This window comes from Carcharodon carcharias, chromosome 21 (genome assembly GCF_017639515.1).
Source record: "Carcharodon carcharias isolate sCarCar2 chromosome 21, sCarCar2.pri, whole genome shotgun sequence".
NCBI classification, from domain to species: domain Eukaryota; kingdom Metazoa; phylum Chordata; class Chondrichthyes; order Lamniformes; family Lamnidae; genus Carcharodon; species Carcharodon carcharias.
In genome coordinates, this window is record NC_054487.1 from 7,236,698 (window position 1) to 7,257,584 (window position 20,887).

At 46.7% G+C, this 20,887-nt stretch overlaps 1 protein-coding gene across 1 annotated transcript in view; it reads left to right on the forward strand.

Moving 5' to 3' along the window:
- The window catches only part of LOC121293232 (A disintegrin and metalloproteinase with thrombospondin motifs 20-like), a 440,993-nt gene that overhangs the window by 378,801 nt on the left and 41,305 nt on the right, over positions 1 to 20,887 (forward strand). The window contains exon 31 of the mRNA XM_041216086.1: positions 16,836 to 17,006. Within this exon, the coding sequence (XP_041072020.1) occupies positions 16,836 to 17,006 (171 nt within the window). The remainder of the gene's footprint in view (positions 1 to 16,835; positions 17,007 to 20,887) is intronic.

Genomic DNA, 20,887 nt, shown 5'->3' on the forward strand with positions numbered 1-20,887 from the left:
TAAGTCTGACTGTCCTTGTAACTTGTCAAAAGATTTTCCAACGCAACTGAGGGAATGTTAAACCTCACCATGGGTGGGAGAGGAACAGGTAGGTAAGGTTAAAATTTTAAAACAAAAACAAAAATAGCTGGAAAAACTCAGCAGGTCTGACAGCATCTGCGGAGAGGAACACAGTTAACGTTTCAAGTCCGTATGACTCTTCATCAGAAAAGGTTCTGTTGAAGAGTCACACAGACTCGAAGCGTTAACTGTGTTCCTCTCCGCAGATGCTGTCAGACCTGCTGAGTTTTTCCAGCTATTTTTATTTTTGTTTCAGATTTCCAGCATCCGCAGTATTTTACTTTTATATTAAAATTTTAAAAACCTGAATACAACACTACCCTTGAAAATCCACACTTCTGGCAGACTTGGGGATTGGGGGGGAGGGGTTTGGGTGGGGTCAGCAGACTAACCTCTCAAGAGGCAGGTCAGTTACTTACATATGTTAATAAGGCTCCAGGCCTTACATTTAACGGACTTGTACAATTAATGGTTGTAGGCTAAGTTTCCCATGGTTGGGGACCTTCAGCAGCTGAAGGGAAGCAATAATGGTAGGGTCCAGCAATTAAATGTCTTTCCAGCTTGTGGGTCTGGCAGAGCAGGTGTGCATCCTCCTTCTGGTCCCCCCAAGCAAGCCTACGTCTCTTCTTGTGATTAGCTGTACCCTCCATTGTGATCTAAGACTCCTGTAGTCCAAAGGTCCCCTCCCACAATCAACAAATACTTCTATTTCCACTCCCACGATCTCTGTGTCCATCTGCTATCTCTTCAATACCACCTCTTCACCGCAACCCCCCATCCCCCATCCTCAACTTTGAGATCTCCTCTCTGTACTCTGGCTGCAGTCTTCTAGTGCAAGCTTGTCAACCTGGCTGCTGTAGACTCTAAGATTTCCGTCTGCCTCCTCCCGCCTCCCCTTAAATATCAGGGAAAGTAAATTTCATTTAGCATTTTAACTACATTTCACCTTGGTACTTTTTAAAACTATGACAATATATTTTGCTGTCAAACCTCTTTATGCATCAGGGCCTTTCTGCAGAACAGTGGCCAAAGACCCCAAAACATAACAGTCCATTTGGTTTACAATTCTAATATGACTTAAAATAGTGATTGAATAGATTAATAATTAAAATAGTGATCAAATAGATTAATAATTAGAATAGTGATCGAATAGATTAATAATTAAAATAGTGATCGAATATATTAATAATTAAAATAGTGATTGAATATATGTCTAAAGTCCCTTATCCTGATATCCTTTCAAGTCTGAAGATTGAGAGTTTTGAAACCTTTCCTCATAACTCAGCCCTTTAATCCTGGGAATCGGCCTTCTGGGACTTCTCTTCACCATTTCCAAGATCTGATATTTCCCTTATGCCCTGATAACCAGAATTGAATGCAATGCTCAAGGTACAGTGTTACTAGAGCATGATATAGTTTCAACCTGATGCTGTTAAACTTGTATTTTACTGGTTACATTATATAACTCTACATTCTTTTTCCTTTGCTGATTGCTTTCCACAATGACTCAATTTGATTATGCTCACCAGAGTGTGTTTGTTCCAGGCATGTGGCCTGTGCTCTAATTTTCATTAACAGTCAAAGGTCATGTCAGAAATCAGTCAAATTCATAATTGCCATACATTCAGAATATAGCAGGGGGCAGGCACATTCAATGCTCAAAGCATTTAAAACAATATTAGAGAGTTTGAAGCACTAACAGCTTTGAAAGGATATGTTGTAGTAACCATGATAGAGATGTTCTGTGACCTTAATGTGTCTGGTTATAACATTTTCAGGTGAGATAAACAGGAAAAGAGGGATGGAGTTAGTAAAAGATTTCATTCTTGGCTAGAACATGAGTTTGTCTTTAGGTAGTTACATTAACACAGAATCCTGATGGACATTCAGACTCGAAACGTTAACTATGTTCCTCTCCGCAGATGCTTCTGGACCTGAGTTTTCCAGGTATTTGTGTTTTTGTTTTGGATTTCCAGCATCCGCAGTTTTTTCCTTTTATCTTAGTGTTTAATTGACTGCCACTTCTCTTCAAGGAATGCCTACCTTGAAGAAGTACTGCTCAGAAGAGCAATCCGTCAGGATTTTCGTATCTATCTTTTGCCTTGTTCACCTTCATTGCTTTCCATTTCTCTCCTGGTGTTTGACAGGGTGTTTACTAAAACCCGCTTTTACAGCCATATTCCCTCCCTCAGTGACTGTCTCCGTCTCCGACTTACCCCACGTGGATTTCAACTGAGGTCCCACCCCTCATGTTTTGAACCCACCCAGGATTACAGGTATCTCCGGGACATAAAACGTTTCTCGGACTGCTGTTCCCGTCACATTCTGAGATCCACACTCAGTGCCATGCGCCGCCATATGAACACACTCGACCGCTCCCTCCAGCAGCACCGCCTTATCCTTTTTCAAAGCTGTGCGTGCCCCCGGTTTCCTTTTATTCTTCGTCTCATTTGACGCCTCAACAAGAAACTTTGTCTCTTTCTTTCAGGTGCAAAGGATCGCAAGCTACAACAACTCATCGACACCAACACCCATCTAGGACCCTCCACCCCTGCCTGTCCCTCCGTCCCCACCCTTTCTTCCAATCCCAACCCCAGCCGTGTATTCACTATACCCCCTGACCTTCCCCTCTCCGATGCTGAACGTTCAGTGCTCAGCAAAGGACTTAGTTTCATACCCTTACGCCCTCACCTCAATGAATTTCGGGCTAGGCATGATACTGAACTCTTCTTCCGCCATCTTCGTCTCCGGGCTCACTTCTTTGGGCAGGAGTCCTCTCCCAGTTCAACGGATCCTTTCACCCACCTCCAATATTCTCCCTCCACCTGGACCCCTCCCTCTGGATTCTTACCTTCTCTTGATCTTTTCATTGAGAACTGTCGGCGCGACATTAGTCGTCTCAATTTCTCTGCTCCTCTCACCCACTCTGACCTGTCTCTCTCTGAACTTGCCGCACTCCGTTCTCTCAGGTCCAACCCTGACATTGTCATCAAACCCGCTGACAAGGGTGGTTCTGTTGTTGTCTGGCGCACTGACCTCTACCTCACAGAGGCTGAGCGTCAACTCGCAGACACTTCCTCCTACCTCCCCCTGGACCATGACCCCACCACTGAACATCAAGCCATTGTTTCCAGGACTGTCACTGACCTCATCTCCTCTGGAGATCTTCCTTCCACAGCTTCCAACCTGATAGTCTCCCAACCTCAGATGGCCCGCTTCTACCTCCTACCCAAAATCCACAAACAGAACTGACCGGTAGACCGATCATGTCAGCTTGCTCCTGCCCCACGGAACTCATTTCTTGCTATCTTGACTCCATTCTCACTCCCCTTGTCCAGTCCCTTCCCACCTACATCCATGATTCCTCTGACACCCTACATCATATCAACAATTTCCAGTTCCCTGGCCCAACCGTCTCCTCTTCACCATGGACGTCCAATCCCTCTACACCTCCATCCCCCACCAGGATGGTCTGATGGCTCTCCGCTTCTTCCTCGAACAGAGGCCCGAACAATCCCCACCCACCACCAGTCTCCTCCGTCTGGCTGAACTTGTTCTCACACTGAACAATTTCTCCTTCAACTCCTCTCACTTCCTCCAAATAAAAGGTGTGGCTATGGGTACCCACATGGGCCCCAGTTATGCCTGTTTCTTTATGGGGTATGTGGAACATTCCTTGTTCCAGTTCTACTCTGGCCCCCTCCCACAACACTTTCTCCGGTACATCGATGATTACTTGGGTGCTGCTTCATGCTCTTGTCTGGAGCTGGAAAAATTTATTAATTTTGCTTCCAATTTCCACCCCTCCATCATTTTCACATGGTCCATCTCTGACACTTCCCTTCCCTTCCTTGATCTCTCTGTCTCGATTTCTGGTGATAGACTATCCACCAATATTCATTACAAGCCTACCGACTCCCACAGCTACCTCGACTATAGCTCCTCACACCCCGCTTCCTGTAAGGACTCCATCCCATTCTCTCAGTTCCTTCACCTCCGTCGCATCTGTTCTGATGATGCCACTTTCAAAAACAGTTCCTCTGACATGTCCTCCTTCTTCCTTAACCGAGGTTTTCCACCCATGGTGGTTGACAGGGCCCTCAACCGTGTCCGGCCCATCTCCCGCGCATCCGCCCTTACGCCTTCTCCTCCCTCCCAGAAACATGATAGGGTCCCCCTTGTCCTCCCTTATCACCCCACCAGCCTCTGCATTCAAAGGATCATCCTCCGCCATTTCCGCCAACTCCAGCATGATGCCACCATCAAACACATCTTCCCTTCACCCACCCCCCCTCCCCCTGGTGGCATTCCACAGGGATCATTCCCTCCGGGACACCCTGGTCCACTCCTCCATCACCCCCTACACCTCAACCCCCTCCTACTGCACCTTCCCATGCAATCGCAGAAGATGCAACACCTGCCCCTTTACTTCCCCCCTCCTCACCGTCCAAGGGCCCAAACACTCCTTTCAAGTGAAGCAGCTTTTCACTTGCACTTCCCTCAATTTAGCCTACTGCACTCGTTGCTCCCAATGCAGTTTCCTCTACATTGGAGAGACCAAACACAGACTGGGTGACCGCTTTGCAGAACACCTTCGGTCTGTCCGCAAGCATGACCCAGACCTCCCTGTTACTTGCCATTTCAACACTGCACCCTGCTCTCATGCCCACATGTCCGTCCTTGGCCTGCTGCATTGTTCCAGTGAAGCTCAACGCAAACTGGAGGAACAACACCTCATCTTCCGACTAGGCACTTTACAGCCTTCCGGACTGAATATTGAATTCAACAATTTTAGATCGTGTACTCTCTCCTCCATCTCCACCCCCTTTCCGATCCCCCCCTTCTTTCCCAATAATTTATATAGATTTTTCTTTTCCCACCTATTTCCATTTTTTAAAAATGTATTTCCATCCATTGTTTTCGTTCTAGCTTTTAGCCTTTTTCGATTCCTTCACCTCACCCCACCCCCACTAGGGCTATCTGTAACTTGCCTGTCCTGCTTTCTACCCTTAATTAGCACATTCCTTAGATAATATCACCACCTTCAACACCTCTTTGTCCTTTTGTCTGTGACATCTTTTGGTTATCTCCACCTATCACTGGCCCTTTATCCAGCACTACTTGTCCCACCTCACCCCCCCTTAAACCAGCTTATATTTCACATCTCTTCTATTTTTACTTAGTTCAGTTGAAGGGTCATACAGACTCGAAACGTTAACTGTGTTCCTCTCCGCAGATGCTGCCAGACCTGCTGAGTTTTTCCAGGTATTTTTGTTTTTGTTTTGGATTTCCAGCATCCGCAGTTTTTTGCTTTTAACCTGATGGATAGAGTTGGAAATAGGAAGGCAAATGGTACAATTCTCGGTGTACATTACAGGCCAGCAAATAGTGGAGATGAGATGGAAGATAAAATCTACTGACAGTTCAGAGAGATATGTGAGAGTAATAGGGAAATGGAATGGAATAATTTGAATTACCTCTGCATAGACAAGGATAAAGGAAATTTATGTGGTTAAGTTGGGAATGTGTTGTAAAATGTATCCAAGAACACTTTCTAAAATGGAATGTTTCGAGTGCAACATGAAGAGAAACATTGCTTAATTTAGTTCCAAGACAAAAAGATGGACAATTAGCAAATATATGATTGGGGAACAATTGGAAAGTAGCGCCCACAACGTATTTAGGTTCATTGTAAAAATAGGAAGGGAGAAAGAAGAATTAAAGATAAGGATGGGTGGACTGGCAAAAGGTCAAGTTGAATTATTTGTGATAACCGTGGATAAGGAGTTAGTTCTGAAAGAATTGGAAGAACATAATGTAACTAAATCACAGGACGCTGTAGAATTCATCCTAAATTGTGAGAAGAAATCTGATCAAAGACACTTTTTCAACCCTTCTTGAATATAGAAATTGTACTGTTGAACTGGAGAAGGGAGCAGTTTACACCTTTGTTTAAAAAGGGAGGGAACAGCAAACCAGGTATCCTAGAGATTTTATCACTCTGTAATGATCCTCCCTTTTAAGAACCCCATTCCTTAGCTTAATATGTAAACTTGTCAACTTGTAGAGGAACCTGTCACCTAGCACAGTGAGTTGCTGGTTCAATTGAAGTATGGTACTCTTTAGACAGATTCTTGATTCAGCAGGGAGTACAGAGATCTAAGTTTGAGATCAGAGGAATATGAAAAATTGTCAGCACAGATCTTGAAAGAGTACCTAAATAACAGGGCAAGCTAAATGGACTAAATATATCATTGCACTCAAAAAAAAAGTAATTAATTCTGTCAAATACATTGGGACATTCTAACATAATGAGGTGATACATACAAGTACTTCTCTTTCTCCTGTTATTAAATGGCCCTTTCCCTTTGATATATATTCTGTTCTTATTGATTGTAACACAAAAAACAATCTGGATGTCCAGCCAGTGATGTGGAAATCTCCATCTTTCCACATGTTTTTCAACTTATTCCCACCTCTGTACAAATCAGATCCACTGCCTAAGAAATCTACTTATCTCTGTATCACTGGCTGAATGTTCCATTTTGCAGAGAAAGCACTGAATGCAGACCTCTATACAGAGTTTTTTTTTTATTTACCAAGCAATACTCTACATAGGAGACCCCCGTGGACTCCTGTTTACATTGTGATGAAAACTGTGTGGACCACAGTTCTCATTTTTAATTAAGATAAGACCAATTAAACTGTAACAGTTTCTGCAGGCTTGTTAATTTGAAATGATGAGTGCATTGATTAGTTCATCAGATGCAATACGTACGTGTTTGCAGACTGAACATCGTAGTTTGTAATTCAAATCTCTTCCAGCATCCTTGAAACCTAATGAAAGAGATTTTTTTTTCTCTCAGATGCGTAGTATTAATAGGACTTCTTAAACCCATGTTGGAAATCTTGTACATGTCCCAGATGATTTACTAAGTGCAATTAGAGCTGAAGACTGACAGCCGGTATAAAGCAGTTTTATATTTATGGTCCATTGCAGGTAGATTCACTATGCTCCCTCAATCACTATACAATTTTTACTGTTGATGCTAATTACTGTGGTATAGATTTAGATGTCAAACTGTGAAGGAATTCTGCCGAGTAACGAGAGATTTGGTGGAAAGAATATTCAGAGGCATTTTGAACTCAACCTATTATGTAATTTTATACAGAGTTAATGTGCTGCAGATGGTAGGAATATTAGGCAGTGTGCATTTTAGAAAAGTACACAGTATGTATGCTCGTGATTATTGTGTCATGGGGCAGTGAGCACCAACCTTCAACAGGGTTGAATCTCAATTGAAAATAATCCCACGTTTTCTTGAGGATTTCCCAATGATTCTTGCACAAAATTGAACTGAAATTGAAAGTGGTTGAATGGCCACAGAACCATATTAACAGCTCAAAACAAAAAACAGAATTACCTGGAAACACTCAGCAGGTCTGGCAGCATCGGCGGAGAAGAAAAGAGTTGATGTTTCGAGTCCTCATGACCCTTGTCTGGAATCACTGGGCTGAGTTTTGCGCTTGAAGGGGGGGAGCTGCTGCCGAAACGGGCCGCGCCGCCGTTTTGCACGGGTGGGCCAATTAAGACCCGCCCAGCGGGTTAGCGACTCCTGTGTACAGAGGGAAAATCAAATCATTGGCGGGTGTGTTCAGACCGCCGGTTCGAATGGGGAACCAGCTGTCTGTATAAAGAGCAGCCAGGCAGCCTCCTTTAGGCTGTTCACCATGGCCGCTCATAGGGAAGGACATGATTTGAGGGCAGAGGAGGAGGAGGGGGGCAGGCTGCAGGGTAGGCCAGTGGTGGAGGTGGGGGGGGTCACTGTGCCCCTCGGTTCTATGACACCTGCCTTGCTGCCCCCCTGGAAGAGGTGTCCAACCATCAGGATATTTTGTATCCAGAGGATGGGAGGAGGAGGCCCCCCCCCCCCACATCACCAGGCAGACGTGGCAGGAGGTGGGGGAGGCTGTAAGCGCCCATGACGATGTGCGGTGCACCGGAACCCAGTGCCGCAAGCGCTTCAATGATTTGCTGCGCTCTGGAAGGGTGAGGACCATGTCAGCCTTGGCCATCTGACCCAGCAGGTAGCCTTGGCCTTTGAGCCCCCTCCCCACCCCCCATGTCTTAGTGTCGTTACTGCATTGGGTATTTGGTGCTCGCTGGGTGGGCAAACAGATGGTGACCAGGCTTACATCAACCTTAGTGGTTGAGGAGAAGATGGGTTCTCCCCACAGCAAATGTTGGTGTTTGTGGCATTTGAGTAGTCTGGGGCCAACCTGCAGGGGAGGCAGCTCGACACATACTCAGAACTCCAACACATGTCTTATTGATGGTGATGAGATGGTGGCAGGGGAGCCTCAAGGTGTCGTGGCCAAGAGCCATCTGTTGGCATCAGCGCCGCACCTAGTTGTGCCTCCTTGCCATGGGCGCTAAGACCCGTGTGTTATTCAAAGTGATGGACGCCGAATGTGTCCATTGGGAGGGGGTTGGGAGCAGCCGTACTATCTTCTGGGGACTGATCACCAGTAGTGTGGACAGGAGCCGCTGGAGGCCTCAGATGGGCCACTGTGGTTGGGGTGCGGTGTGCGCATGCAGAGTACATGAGCGAGCAGCCCCAATAAATCCTCTACTCTGTTCTGCAAGCGAAAACCGAGAACAATATGAGGGAGTGCCGTAGGACTGGTGATGGACACACCGTGCTGCAGCACCTCATCACCTTCGAGGAACAGGCCATGGAGCTGGGGAGGAGGCAGGCGGCCAGGGCAGCAGGTCTCGGTGATGCTGGGGTCCAGCGGGCAGGTATTTGAGGTCCTCAGTCCCATCCACTCTGTCTCCCCACCATCCAAAGCACTGATGGTTGCTGCAATCATTAATGCAGCAACACTGCTCATTCACAGACTGATACAGTCAGACGTGTGGGTCATACACAAAGGTCCCTCGGCCCCTTGAGGATGCGCATCTCTAGCACTTTCCAAAGTCGCCTTATCCCATTTGTGACCACTATCCCCATGGCCTAACATGCCCTGGCATCACTGCTGCACAGCCAAATACGTTTTGCATCTTAGGAGGGTTTGTACCTCCACCACCCTTTCAGCCAGTGTGTCCCACATTACTCTGTCCAAAAGGTCCTCAGCACCTCACCTGCCAACCTCATGGCACTCAACTTAAATAAATGCCACCACGTTAGTCATCCCTGCGCCAAGGGGGAATGTTGTATTCTATCCACCTGGTCTATGCCCCTCATAACGGTATGAAGGCCAATAATGTGACCTCTCAATCTCCTGTGCTCCACGGCAAATGTCGCAAGTGTTTGCAATGTTTCCTCATAACTCCAACTCTCCAGACCAGCATGCATCCAGGTCAGGAACCTCTGCACTCTCCCCACTCCAATGCCATCCCTCCCATGAAGCGCAGCTCACAACTGAACGCAGAAGTGTAGATGTGGCCTCGACAGCATTTTCTGCACTTGCGACATGACCTCCCTTTTCCTACATTCTATTCCTCGGCTAATAAAGGTAAGTCTGGCTTTTACCTTGTTAAACGTTAAATGTTCCTGTTCTACACCTTAATGGGTCTGCCCAGCAAGATCCCTGTAATCGTCCTTACTTTCCACGGTCCTACCATTTCTCCTGTATTCCCATACCTTGCTTGTCTTGCCCAAGGGCTTAACCTCACACTTATCCACATAACATTCCATGTGGCATTCCTTTGGCCATCTGACCAGCCTGTCTGTATGCGCCTGTAATGTTTGGGCCTTGTCTTGACTCTTTTCCACCCTCCAATGTTCGTCTCCTTAGGTTCTTGAAGGTTGAGTGACTTATGAGGCTGGGGGGGGGTGCGGGGAAGGGATGAAAGGTGTTACTGACTGAACGCTAACTGATGCACTGTCCTTGTTGTTAATTTCAGCATCACCACTACATGGTCGCCCCCAACACATCCGGAGCCCCCCCCTCCACACCTGAGGGGCGTCACTTGCAACTTGTATCACATCATTTCACCCAGCCAGGCACCAGCGCAGACACAAACACTTCGGTGGGGAATATAATGTTGTCCTGGGTCACAGTGGAGAGGGCACTTCACAATCGCTGGAGGAGATGGCATGGACAGAGAGTGCCGATGGCTCCAACAGCCAGAGGACAGCAGGGGACCAGGCACATGCTGAGTCCAGCACTGATGATGCCTCTGGAGGTGTCACCAATGCAGCAGCTGCAGGACATGCGGCAGGATGCACAGGAGCATCTGGCAGGGTTGCATGAGGGTGTGCTTCAGTTGGTCTCTGTGGTGGAGGAGTCCAGGCAGAGTGTCAGTGATGGCATGAACCTCAGGACAGAGCTTCAGGCTTCCTCCACAGAGAGATTGGTGACTCTCGTGGAGAGGGGCTTCAGTCAGATTGAGAATCATCTGATTGGGTTATCCTCTGACCTGCAGCCCTCACAGCGCTAATGGCCACGGGTGGTCATTCCCAATGTGGGAGATGTTCTGGGCACCAAGTGTCGCCACTCGGTGCCCATCCATCCAAGGTGAGCAGGGAGGTCCAATGTGACCTCACGTCAGCTCAACAGCGGCCTGTTCTCTGTGAGCTCCTCTCAGGGCACTCTGGATGAGGGCAGCAGCTCCTCCGTCCCTCTGCCAGTGACCGTAGCACCTGGTGAGACTGCGATGACTGGGGAGGTGCCAGTTCTGGAACTGGTCACTCCCTCCCAGGTGGGGCCAGCACAGGCTCCACGGGCCAGAGGACGCCCACCAAGGTCATCAAGGCCAACAGGACAGCAGAGTCAGCAGCTGGCTCAGATACCACTCCCAGCGAGGGGGCAGCACCAAGATGCAGCACCTGAAAACATAAGCATAAGGCACGTTAGACACTCCACGGGTTTGTCACTGGTGATTTTGTGTTGGCCTTAGATTAGGGAATATATCACTTTGTATGTCTGAGCGATGCTTGTGTTTTATTTTGGACTGAATAAAGTCCACATTTCTGACCATGGCTGAGGGTGTTTCCTTTGTGCTGCATTTGTATGTTTCACAGACATATCATGAGTGTTTGGGTGGACATTGATGTTTCTGTACTAAGCCCTTAGTTGCAGCTGATGAGGTGGAAGATGTGGCACCTAAATGCCACGTGTGGAAGCGCCAGGCAATGCTGGTCCTGCTGATCCATGTGTGTGGAGCTAGCTGAAGGTTCTTTGGATTAAAGTGTCCCGGGTGTCCCTGCCTCCTTGGTGTAGTAGCGGGTCAGCGTGCTGCCCCTCATCATCGCCCTGTGCTTCCTTGTCCTCTGAGCCACTGCTGGATTCATCATGTGCAGCCTCATCCAGGGTGTCAAGGTCTTCATCGTCAACTGCATCCCCCTTTCCAGTGCAAGATTGTGCAGCCTGCAGCATGATACCACTAACAGAGAGACACGATCTGGGGGGTACTGGAGTGCGCCCCCTGAGTGGTCCAGGCAACGGAAGTGCACCTTGAGAAGACCGATGGTTCTCTCCACCACAGCCCTTGTGGTGCCGTGGCTCCTATTGTACCGCTACTCAGCTTCTGTTCTTGGGTGGTGGAGAGGTGTCATGAGCCACCTTCTGAGGGCATAGCCCTTGTCACCCAGCAGCCATCCATCCTGGAGCACTGAAGAGCCCCGGCACCTGGGAGTGTCTGAGGATGTAGGTGTCGTGGGAGCTGCCTGGGTACCTTGCACAGACTTGTAGAATCAGCATCCTGTGATCACACACTATCTGCACGTTCATGGAGTGGAAGCCCTTCCTGTTGATGAAGGCACCGGGCTCACCTGCTGGCGCCTTGATGGCCACATGTGTACAGTCTATAGCACCCTGGACATGGGGGAAGCCAGCAATGGCCGCAAAGCCTCTGGCTCCCTGTGTCTGACTTGCCTGGTCCCAGCGGTTGTGTATGAAGGTCAATGCCCGTCTGAACAGAGCGTCTGTAACCTGCTTGACACAAGTGTGGACAGCTGATTGGGAGACTCCGCAAAGATCACCCACGGAGCCCTGGAAAGAGCCGGAGACATAGAAATTAAGGGCAGCTGTGACCTTTAGTGCCACTGGCATGGGGTGTCCACCCACACAGTTAGGGGAGATCTCAGGGCCAATCATCTGACAGATATAGTTGACTGTCTCCCTTGACAGTCGGAGCCTCCTTCAGCACTGGACCTCAGACATATTGAGGTAGCTGCTTCGCCGCCTGTAAACCCTGGCAGCAGGATAGTGGCATCTTCTGCGGCCCCTTCCTCTTGGCCCTATCCCCCTTGTGCCTGCACCTGTCCTCCCAAAGGTGGCTCCCCTGGAGGCTGATTGTCCACTCCTGGCCTCCTCCTTATTCTATCCCTCCCTTCCTCCTCAGAGGAGCTGCCTCCAGTGGAGATGTCAGAACCCATACCCCCAGGCTAAATGGAGGCCTCTGGAAAGCTGCAGGCCCGATAAAGATTCCTGTCTGGAGACTGGTGAGGAGAAGCTTCAAAGTACAGAGAAAGCTGTTGGAAATCGATCTGAACAATCACACAGGCAAGTTTAAAACACTTTCTGCATTAAATTCTTCAGAAAAAACATGAACAACCCCCTCTGAGCCCACATATCCCGCCCGTGAATGAGGTTTGTTAAAAAAATCAGTTACCCGCCTGCCCGTTGGGCCCATGAGTCGAGGTGAAGATCACACGAGCTCCTCAAAATCGTCGACGATTGGTAAGTTAAGGGCCTTAACAAGGCCTTTAGTTAATGGCGGGTGCGCATCACCCTTCATAGCGCCCGCCCAGCTAAACATCGCGATGCTGCGCACTGACATCGGGACACCACATTTTAAGTGCTGACTTGCAGGCTCCACCACCCACATGTCAGCCAGAAAATTCTGCCCGTTATCTCTAGGAAATATTGGGAAAACTGAAGCCATTGTCTTTGGTCCCCACTCCAAACTCCTGTCCCTTGCTACCGACTTCATCCCTCTGGCAACAGTCAGACTAGACCAGCCTGTTTGCAAAGTCAATGTCACATTTGGACCCGGATGAGCTTCCACCATTCACGCCATCTCTGAGACCACCTATATTTACCTCCATAACCTCGCCCGACTTTGCCCTAGTCTCAGCTCATCTGCTGCTGAAATCCATATCTATGCCTTTGTTACCTCTAGGCTTGACTATTCCAATGCACTTCTGGCTGATCTCCCACATTCTACCCTTCGTAACCTTGAAGCTATCCAAAACTTTGCTGCTCGTGTCTTAACTCACACCAAGTCCTGAGCACCTATCCCCGCTGAACTCACTGACTTACTTTGTTATTTAAAATTAAAATTCTCTTCCTTGTTTTCTAATCCCACCAATCCTTTCCCCTCACTATCCCTGTAAACTTCTGCAGTCCCGCAACTCTCCGAGATATCTGCATTCCTCTTATTTGACCCGCTGGGCATCCCCGATTTTAATGACTCCATCATTGGTGGCCACACCTTCAGCTGTCAAGACCATAAGCTCTGAAATTCCCTGTGTAACTCTCTCTACATCACTTTCCTCCTTTAAGACAAATCTTCAAACTTAAGATAAAAACAAAATACTACAGATAACTGGAAATCTGAAATAAGAACTTAAAATGCTGGAAAAACTCAGCAGGCCTGGAAGCATCTCTGGAGAGAGAAACAGAATTAACGTTTTGAATCCATATGACTCTTCTTCAGAGCTAAAGAGAAGTGGAAATGTGATGGATGTTATACTGTTTAAGAGGGGCTGGAGCAGACAAAATAGGATAGGTGGGAGCTAAGGAGAAACTTGACAAAGATGTCATGGACACAGGACAAAGGGAATGCTAATGGTAGTGTTAAAGACTAAAGGAGTCACAGATAGTTGCATAAAGGTAAAATAACAGAACGTGTTAATAGCAGAACAAGGGTTAGCACTCTGTGAAAGCATAATATAGAGACAACTAACAGATGGTCCTGCGTGTGTGTGTGTGTGGAGGATGGGTGGGGCTGGTTGGAGAAAAAGGATATAAATATAAGTTTAAAAGAAGAATAAATAAAAAAAATTAAAAATGGAGGAGAGAGTTCATGTCTGAAGTTGTTGAACTCAATGGAAGGCTGTAAAGTGCCTAATCAGAGGATGGGGTGCGGTTCCTCCAGTTTGCGTTGGGCTGCACTGGAACAATGCAGCAGGCCAAGGTCAAACATGTGGGCATGAGAGCAAGATGGTGAGTTGAAATGTCAAGCGACAGGGAGGCCTGGGTCATGCTTGCGGACTGATCGAATGTGTTCTCCAAAGTGGTCACCCAGTGTGCGTTTAGTCTCCCCAGTGTAGAGGAGACCACATTGGGAGCGGCAAATACAGTGGACCAAATTGAAGTAGGTGCAAGCGAAGTGCAGCTTCACCCGAAAGGAGTGTTCGGGACCTTGGACAGTAAGGAGGGAGGAGGTAAAGGGGCATGTGTTGCACCTTCTGTGATTACATGGGAAGGTGCTGTGGGAAGGGGATGAGGAGTTGGGGGTGATGGAGGAGTGGACCAGGGTGTCATGGAAGGAATGGTCCCTACAGAATGCTGACAGCGGGGGAGAGGGAAAGATGTGTTTGGTGGTGACATCATGCGGGATTTGGCAGAAGTGGCAGAGGATGATCCTTTGAATGCAGAGGCTGGTGGGGTAAAAAGTGAGGACATGAGGGACCATATCATGATTCTGGAAGGGAGGGGAATGGGTGAGGTCTTTAACACTACCATTAACATTCCCTTTACCTTGTGTCAATGACATCTTTGTCAAATTTTTCCTGAGCTCCCACCTATCCCTGACTTCTATTTTGCTCCACCTGCTCCACCCCATCTTAAACAGTATAAAATCCATTACTTTTCTACTTACTTTTAGCTCTGAAGAAGAGTCATACGGACTCGAAATGTTAACTCTTTTTCTCTCTCCACAAATGCTGCCAGTCTTGCTGAGCTTTTCCAGCATTTTCTGGTTTTAATTCTTCAAACTTACCCCTTTGACCAAGGTTTTGGCCATCTGACCCAATGGACTGCATTTTACAGCCCCCTTGGGCAGGTTGTTTTTTAAGAAACATTTTTGTAAAGGTGTGATGGAAGCGGGGAGTCACAGCATTCAGGGAGTGCCTCTTGTGCATTATGGGCAGCCCCCCAAGATGTTACCCCCCACCTTGTTCCTGCAGGCTGGCCACCAAACCATGTCCTCCTACTCCCCCACCTTCCATAGGCTGCCTGATCCCTCCCATCCAAGACCCCCTAACCTAACTGGATCCAGGCCCCATAGCTGTCTCCTTCATGGGCCTGCTTACAGTGCCAGCAGCACCCACTATAGAGTTTGAGTAGTAATCAATCAACAAAAATAAAAATACCTGGAAAAACTCAGCAGGTCTGGCAGCATCTGCGGAGAGGAGCACAGTTATTGTTTCGAGTCCGTATGACTCTTCAACAGAACCAAGTAAAAATAGAAGAGAGGTGAAATATAATCTGGTTTGCGGAAGCGGGAGGGGGGTGGGGTAGAGCTGGATAGAGGGCCAGTGATAGGTGGAGATTGCCAAAAGATGTCACAGACAAAAGGACAAAGAGTTGTTGAAGGTGGTGATATTATCTAAGGAATGTGCTAATTCAGGGTAGAAAGCAGGACAAGCAAGGTACAGATAGCCCTAGTGGGGGTGGGATGGGGGAAAGGGAACGAAATAGGCTAAAAGCTAGAGATAAAACAATGGATGGAAATACATTTAAAAATAATGGAAATAGTGGGAAAAGAAAAATCTATATAAATTATTGGAAAAAAAGGGGGGAGGGATCGGAAAGGGGGTGGGGATGGGGGAGAGAGTTCATGATCTAAAATTGTTGAACTCAATATTCAGTCCGGAAGGCTGTAAAGTGCCTAGTTGGAAGATGAGGTGCTGTTCCTCCAGTTTGCGTTGAGCTTCACGGACTCGAAACATTAACTATGTTCCTCTCCGCAGATGCTGCCAGACCTGCTGAGTTTTTCCAGGTATTTTTATTTTTGTTGTGGTAATCAATCAGATTGGCTAGCAACTCTCAAGGGCACTTCCTCCCACCAAGGGTCAGAAATCTCACTCTTGGCCTGTCAGCCCACCAGCAACATGCTATAGCTAGGCAATGGCCTTTTAGGTGTGTCGGCTGCAAGGATGTCTCTTGCAATGGGGGATGAGCAATACCCCCACCTGCCCAATATTTTCTTGTGTAGCTCAGTGTCAAATTTTGTTTTATGATGCTTTTCTAATCCAACAAGTTACTTCAAACCTATGCCCCCTGGTTATTGACCTACTAAGGGAATGAGGTCTTTCATATCCACTCCATCTAAAAAGCTATTACAGCCTCCAGACAACAAAATCTACCCCAAAAAAGGGGTACATTATACTAAAAATGACAATAAGTGCACTTTATAGAAACAGTGGAGCAATCTTAGGCAATGTAACTTTGATGTCTGAAGTAGTTTACTTGGAAAGTAATCATGGATGGGGACTTGCCTCAATTTTGGGAATGCAGGCTCTTGAAAAGTTATGATAAGATAGATGTTAAAGTAAATGTTGTCTTGCAAAATGTCTGGCAACACATGGTCAATATCATATTTTCAAAGTGACCACTTTGTCTAACTGCACTTGAACCAGTTTGAGACAGGATAGACTCAAATCAATCAGTAAAATTGTTCATGCTGGATTCGAAATTCAATTCAGACTGCACGTGGCCCTGAAATTTTATGTGGTTCTGTGTTCAACATTGAATCTGCAAAAGCTGTTAAGAAATCCCACATTTGTACTTACATGTGTTTTGGCTCCTGTTTCTAGTGCTCTGCACCATGTGGTCAAGGTATACAAAACCGCAAGGTGTTATGTGTCAACCACATCCAGAAGCCAATGGAAGCAAGTTACTGCAACCATTCAACAAGACCTCCTTCTGTGCAAAATTGCATCATCGCACCTTGTGAATACGTTTGGATTACAGGGGAATGGTCACAGGTAACGATTATTCAGGACCCGCTCTTGAAAGTGATGCTATTTTTCTGACATTTGTAGCATTTTCCAGCCATAAATATGTATTTTGGGTTTTTCCATTGCCGTGATTGTGACATGCGTTTCTTAAATGCAATGGGGAGGGGTGGGGGGGTCACACAGTAACACCCTCACTCAACAACAACTTGCCCTTTTAAAGCACCTTTAAAACATCCCATGGTGCTTCATATAGATGTAATCATATTTCTATGGGGTGATGGTGGCATAGTGATAATGTCACTGGACTAGAAATCCAGAGACCCAGGCTAATACTCTGGGGACATATAGGTTCAAATCTCACCATGGCAGTTGGTGGAATTTACGTTCAGTTAATAAAACCTGGAATTAAAAGCTAGTCTCAGTAACCTCAATTATCATAAAAACCCATCTGGTTCATAAACGTCCTTTAGGGAAGGAAATCTGCCTTCCTTACCTGGTCTGGCCTACATGTGACTCCAGACCCACAGCAATGTGGTTGACTCCTAACTGCCCTCTGATTTGGCCTAATAAGGGACACATTTCAAGAGCAATTAGGGATAGGCAACAAGTGCTGGCCTTGCCAGCGATGCCCATATCCCATCAAAAAAAATTTTTAAAATTCTGTGGACTATGATCTGGACAAGAGGATTAGGCTTCAACCAATACAGGCACAAAGGTTTGGTCTCTTTCTATACCATGAATTTCTATGATGAAAATATGGACACTGAGCCAAATGAGGAGATATTAGGAAGAGTGGGGGGGTCATAAGGATTCGAAAGTAGAGCCAAAGTTCCCAAGTGTTGTCATTTTGCAAAGGGGAGGGTAAGTAAAATTTAAATTGAAAACCTACCTCCCTGTCATCAGCTCAGAGCCCATCCCACAGATTACCTGTTTTGTCGTGGGTTTTAGAGCAGGCCATCAGCTTTCGTCCAATTAATAGATTCAGCAGATGATCAGGTGAGAGGTTGGAAGCACACCCTCATTAAAATAGTTTTACTGGGCTTACGCTTTCCATGGGTGCAGACTTCTGAAAATCACAAGATAGCACAGCGGAAGAGAGCTGGAGACTGCCTTTACAAGTCTCCCTCCATTTTCCCCCTAATCCGTGCAATTTCCAAGTGCAGGACAGAGGGAAATTTTCGCTCCTGTTTCTTCAATGAGCGGCACCACAGGTGACTCACTGGTAATTCAGGACAAGTATTGTGTATGGCATGGTACACTTTAAAATATGCATTTCAATCACAAAAAAAGTCATGTCTTTCTCATTGGCTCAAATGTTGCAGGAATCAAATAAAATATATTACTTCAAGAGACCTGATTTGGTTGCTGAACCAATTAAAAACACTTGACCCTTATTCGCTTACAAACTTCTACCATATGTACTAATTCACTGCAAGCAGCCAGAGGCCCATTAGCACTGGATAACAAGGGTGTAAATTGATAACCTGCTTTTATTGTATAAATATTGTAGTCACAAAATGCTGTGTGGTAATTACTCCAGGGCCAGAATTTTATGTCTGACGGGCGGGTGCAGTGCCCAACCTGAATGGGCATTAAAATCGCACCAGATGACATTGGGTGGGCGTGCGCAGAAATCGGAAGAGCGATACCGCCGGTAATTAAGCTCATTAACGGCCCGATTGTTAACGATTTTTCGTGGCCTGTCCAACCTTAGGATTGGCGGATGGGCCAATTACATTTTTGACGAAAACTCATCGAAGGGCAAGATTAAATCTCCATTCGGATATAAAATAAAAAGAAATATCTGGGGACAGCATTTTTTTATGAGGCATGCTTTTTCAGGCGCTTGATTGTGCTGCATGGACATTTTTTTGTTGCATTTTTGTGCTTTCTTTTATTATTTGGAGGCCTGCCTTCAGAGAGCTCGGTGGAAGTGCTCACCAGCACCTGCAGCGACATCAGCGCCTGCCCCTCTTCCCACCCCACCCCCCCCACCACTGGCAGTGCTGAGCCTTTCTCTGGGTGCATTTCATGCTGGCTGGCTGTTAATTGGCATGAAATTGCGGTCAGGGGACCATTTCTAGTCCCATCCCAGACTCGCCGATCTCGTACATCCAACAAGCGCAAAACTCAGGCCCAGTTTTGAGAATGTCTTGACGGGATGCTTCACCTCATTTTATTTAACTACATTTGATTATAACCCTCAGTCTGTGTTATAAATAATAACTTGGTCCAGTTCCATGTTTATTAGTTTGCATTTTAGTTTATTGGAAAAACAATTTTGTCATTCAGAAAGAATGCAAACAAATCCCAGTGAACTTCATGCAAGTCTGTTTTTGGCCTGGGCTGACTTGCTAATGTTAGTCATTTCAATTGCACTTTGGTACCAGAATTCCAAATACTGTATAATCCTGCAATTATGTGCTAGCCCTCACTTTCAGATATCATTCAGCGTTTATATCGTTAGAACCGGTGTAATGAAATGTTGCAAAGGCTTCACCAGAGCTTCAGCTGACTAAAGCAATTAGCAACTGGGCTATTCAGGTCCCAAGGTTTCTTACCAATGTCACTTTGATGACTAGTAGCAGTTGTCAGTTAGATAGTATTACTTAGAATTTGTATTTGGCCTAACTGGTCTGTGTTGGTCTTTCTGCCCCACAGAATCACAGAATTTTAATGGCACAGAAGGAGGCCATTCAGCCCATTGTGTCTGCACCGGCTCTCCAAATGAGCATTACGACCTAGTGCTATCGCCCTGCCTTTTTAGCATACCCCTGCACATTGTTTCTATTCAAATAATCATCTAATTCCCTCTTGAATGCGTCGATTGAACCTGCCTCCCCCACACTTCCAGGCAGTGCATTCCAGACCCGAACCACTTGTTGGGAAGAATATTCCCCCTGTTGGGGGGAAGTGCAGGAGCGGACACATACAGCCGCGCCTCCAATCGGCGTGAAAGAGCGCACTCATTTCCCTGAGGCTAAGAGCTGCCTCAGAGAGATCGGCGCCAAATTTAAAAATGGTCAACGTCCAAAAATAAAATTTCCCTGACATGTTCCCTCATGTGACACTGTCGCATGTGTTGGGACATGTCCCTCACTTTTAATCAAACTTTTGCTAAATTTTTTAAAACCCTCACGGAATCTCATCCCACCCGTGGATGAGTTTGGATGCTCTTTCTGAAGCCCACCGAGGCTCCTGGCCTGCCCGCTGACCCTAAGGTTGGATTAGTTAGTTGAATTAGTTTTTAAATGGCCTCAATAGGCCGTTGACAGTTTGGCAGGCGATCAGCTGGTTTGGTTGTGCTCCCGCCGACCTGAAAATTGAAATGACGCGCGGTAACATTGGGAGTTCTGCCCGATGCTATCCTGTGTCATTTTACACATCGGTGAGTGGGTCCCGCTCGCCGGCCTCAATATCCTGGCCGTTGTGTGAAAAAGTTTTTTCTCAGGTCATATTTGCTTCTCTTGCCAATCACTTTAAATCTGTGCCCACTCGTTCTTGATCCTTTTATGAGTGGGAACAGCTTCTCCCTATCTACTTTGTCCAGCCCCTTCCTGATTTTGAACATCTCTATCAAACCTCCTCTTAGCTGCCTTCTCCCCAAGAACAACAGTCCCAACCTCTCCAATCAAGCCTCCTGTCACTCTTTTTTATCTAATCCTATTAGCAAATCCTTCTATTCCTTTCTCCCTCATGTATTATCTAGCTTTCCTTTAAATACATCAATGCTATGGGCAGAATTTGATGCTCGGTGTGTGGGTGCGTGCCTGACACACCCGAGTGTAAAATGACGCGCGATATTTCGTTCGGTGGGTGCACGCTGGAGTCGGATGTGCACCCACCGATAATTAAAAGGCCTATTAAGGCCATTAACAAGCTAATTAAATTCAAATTTAACTGCCTGT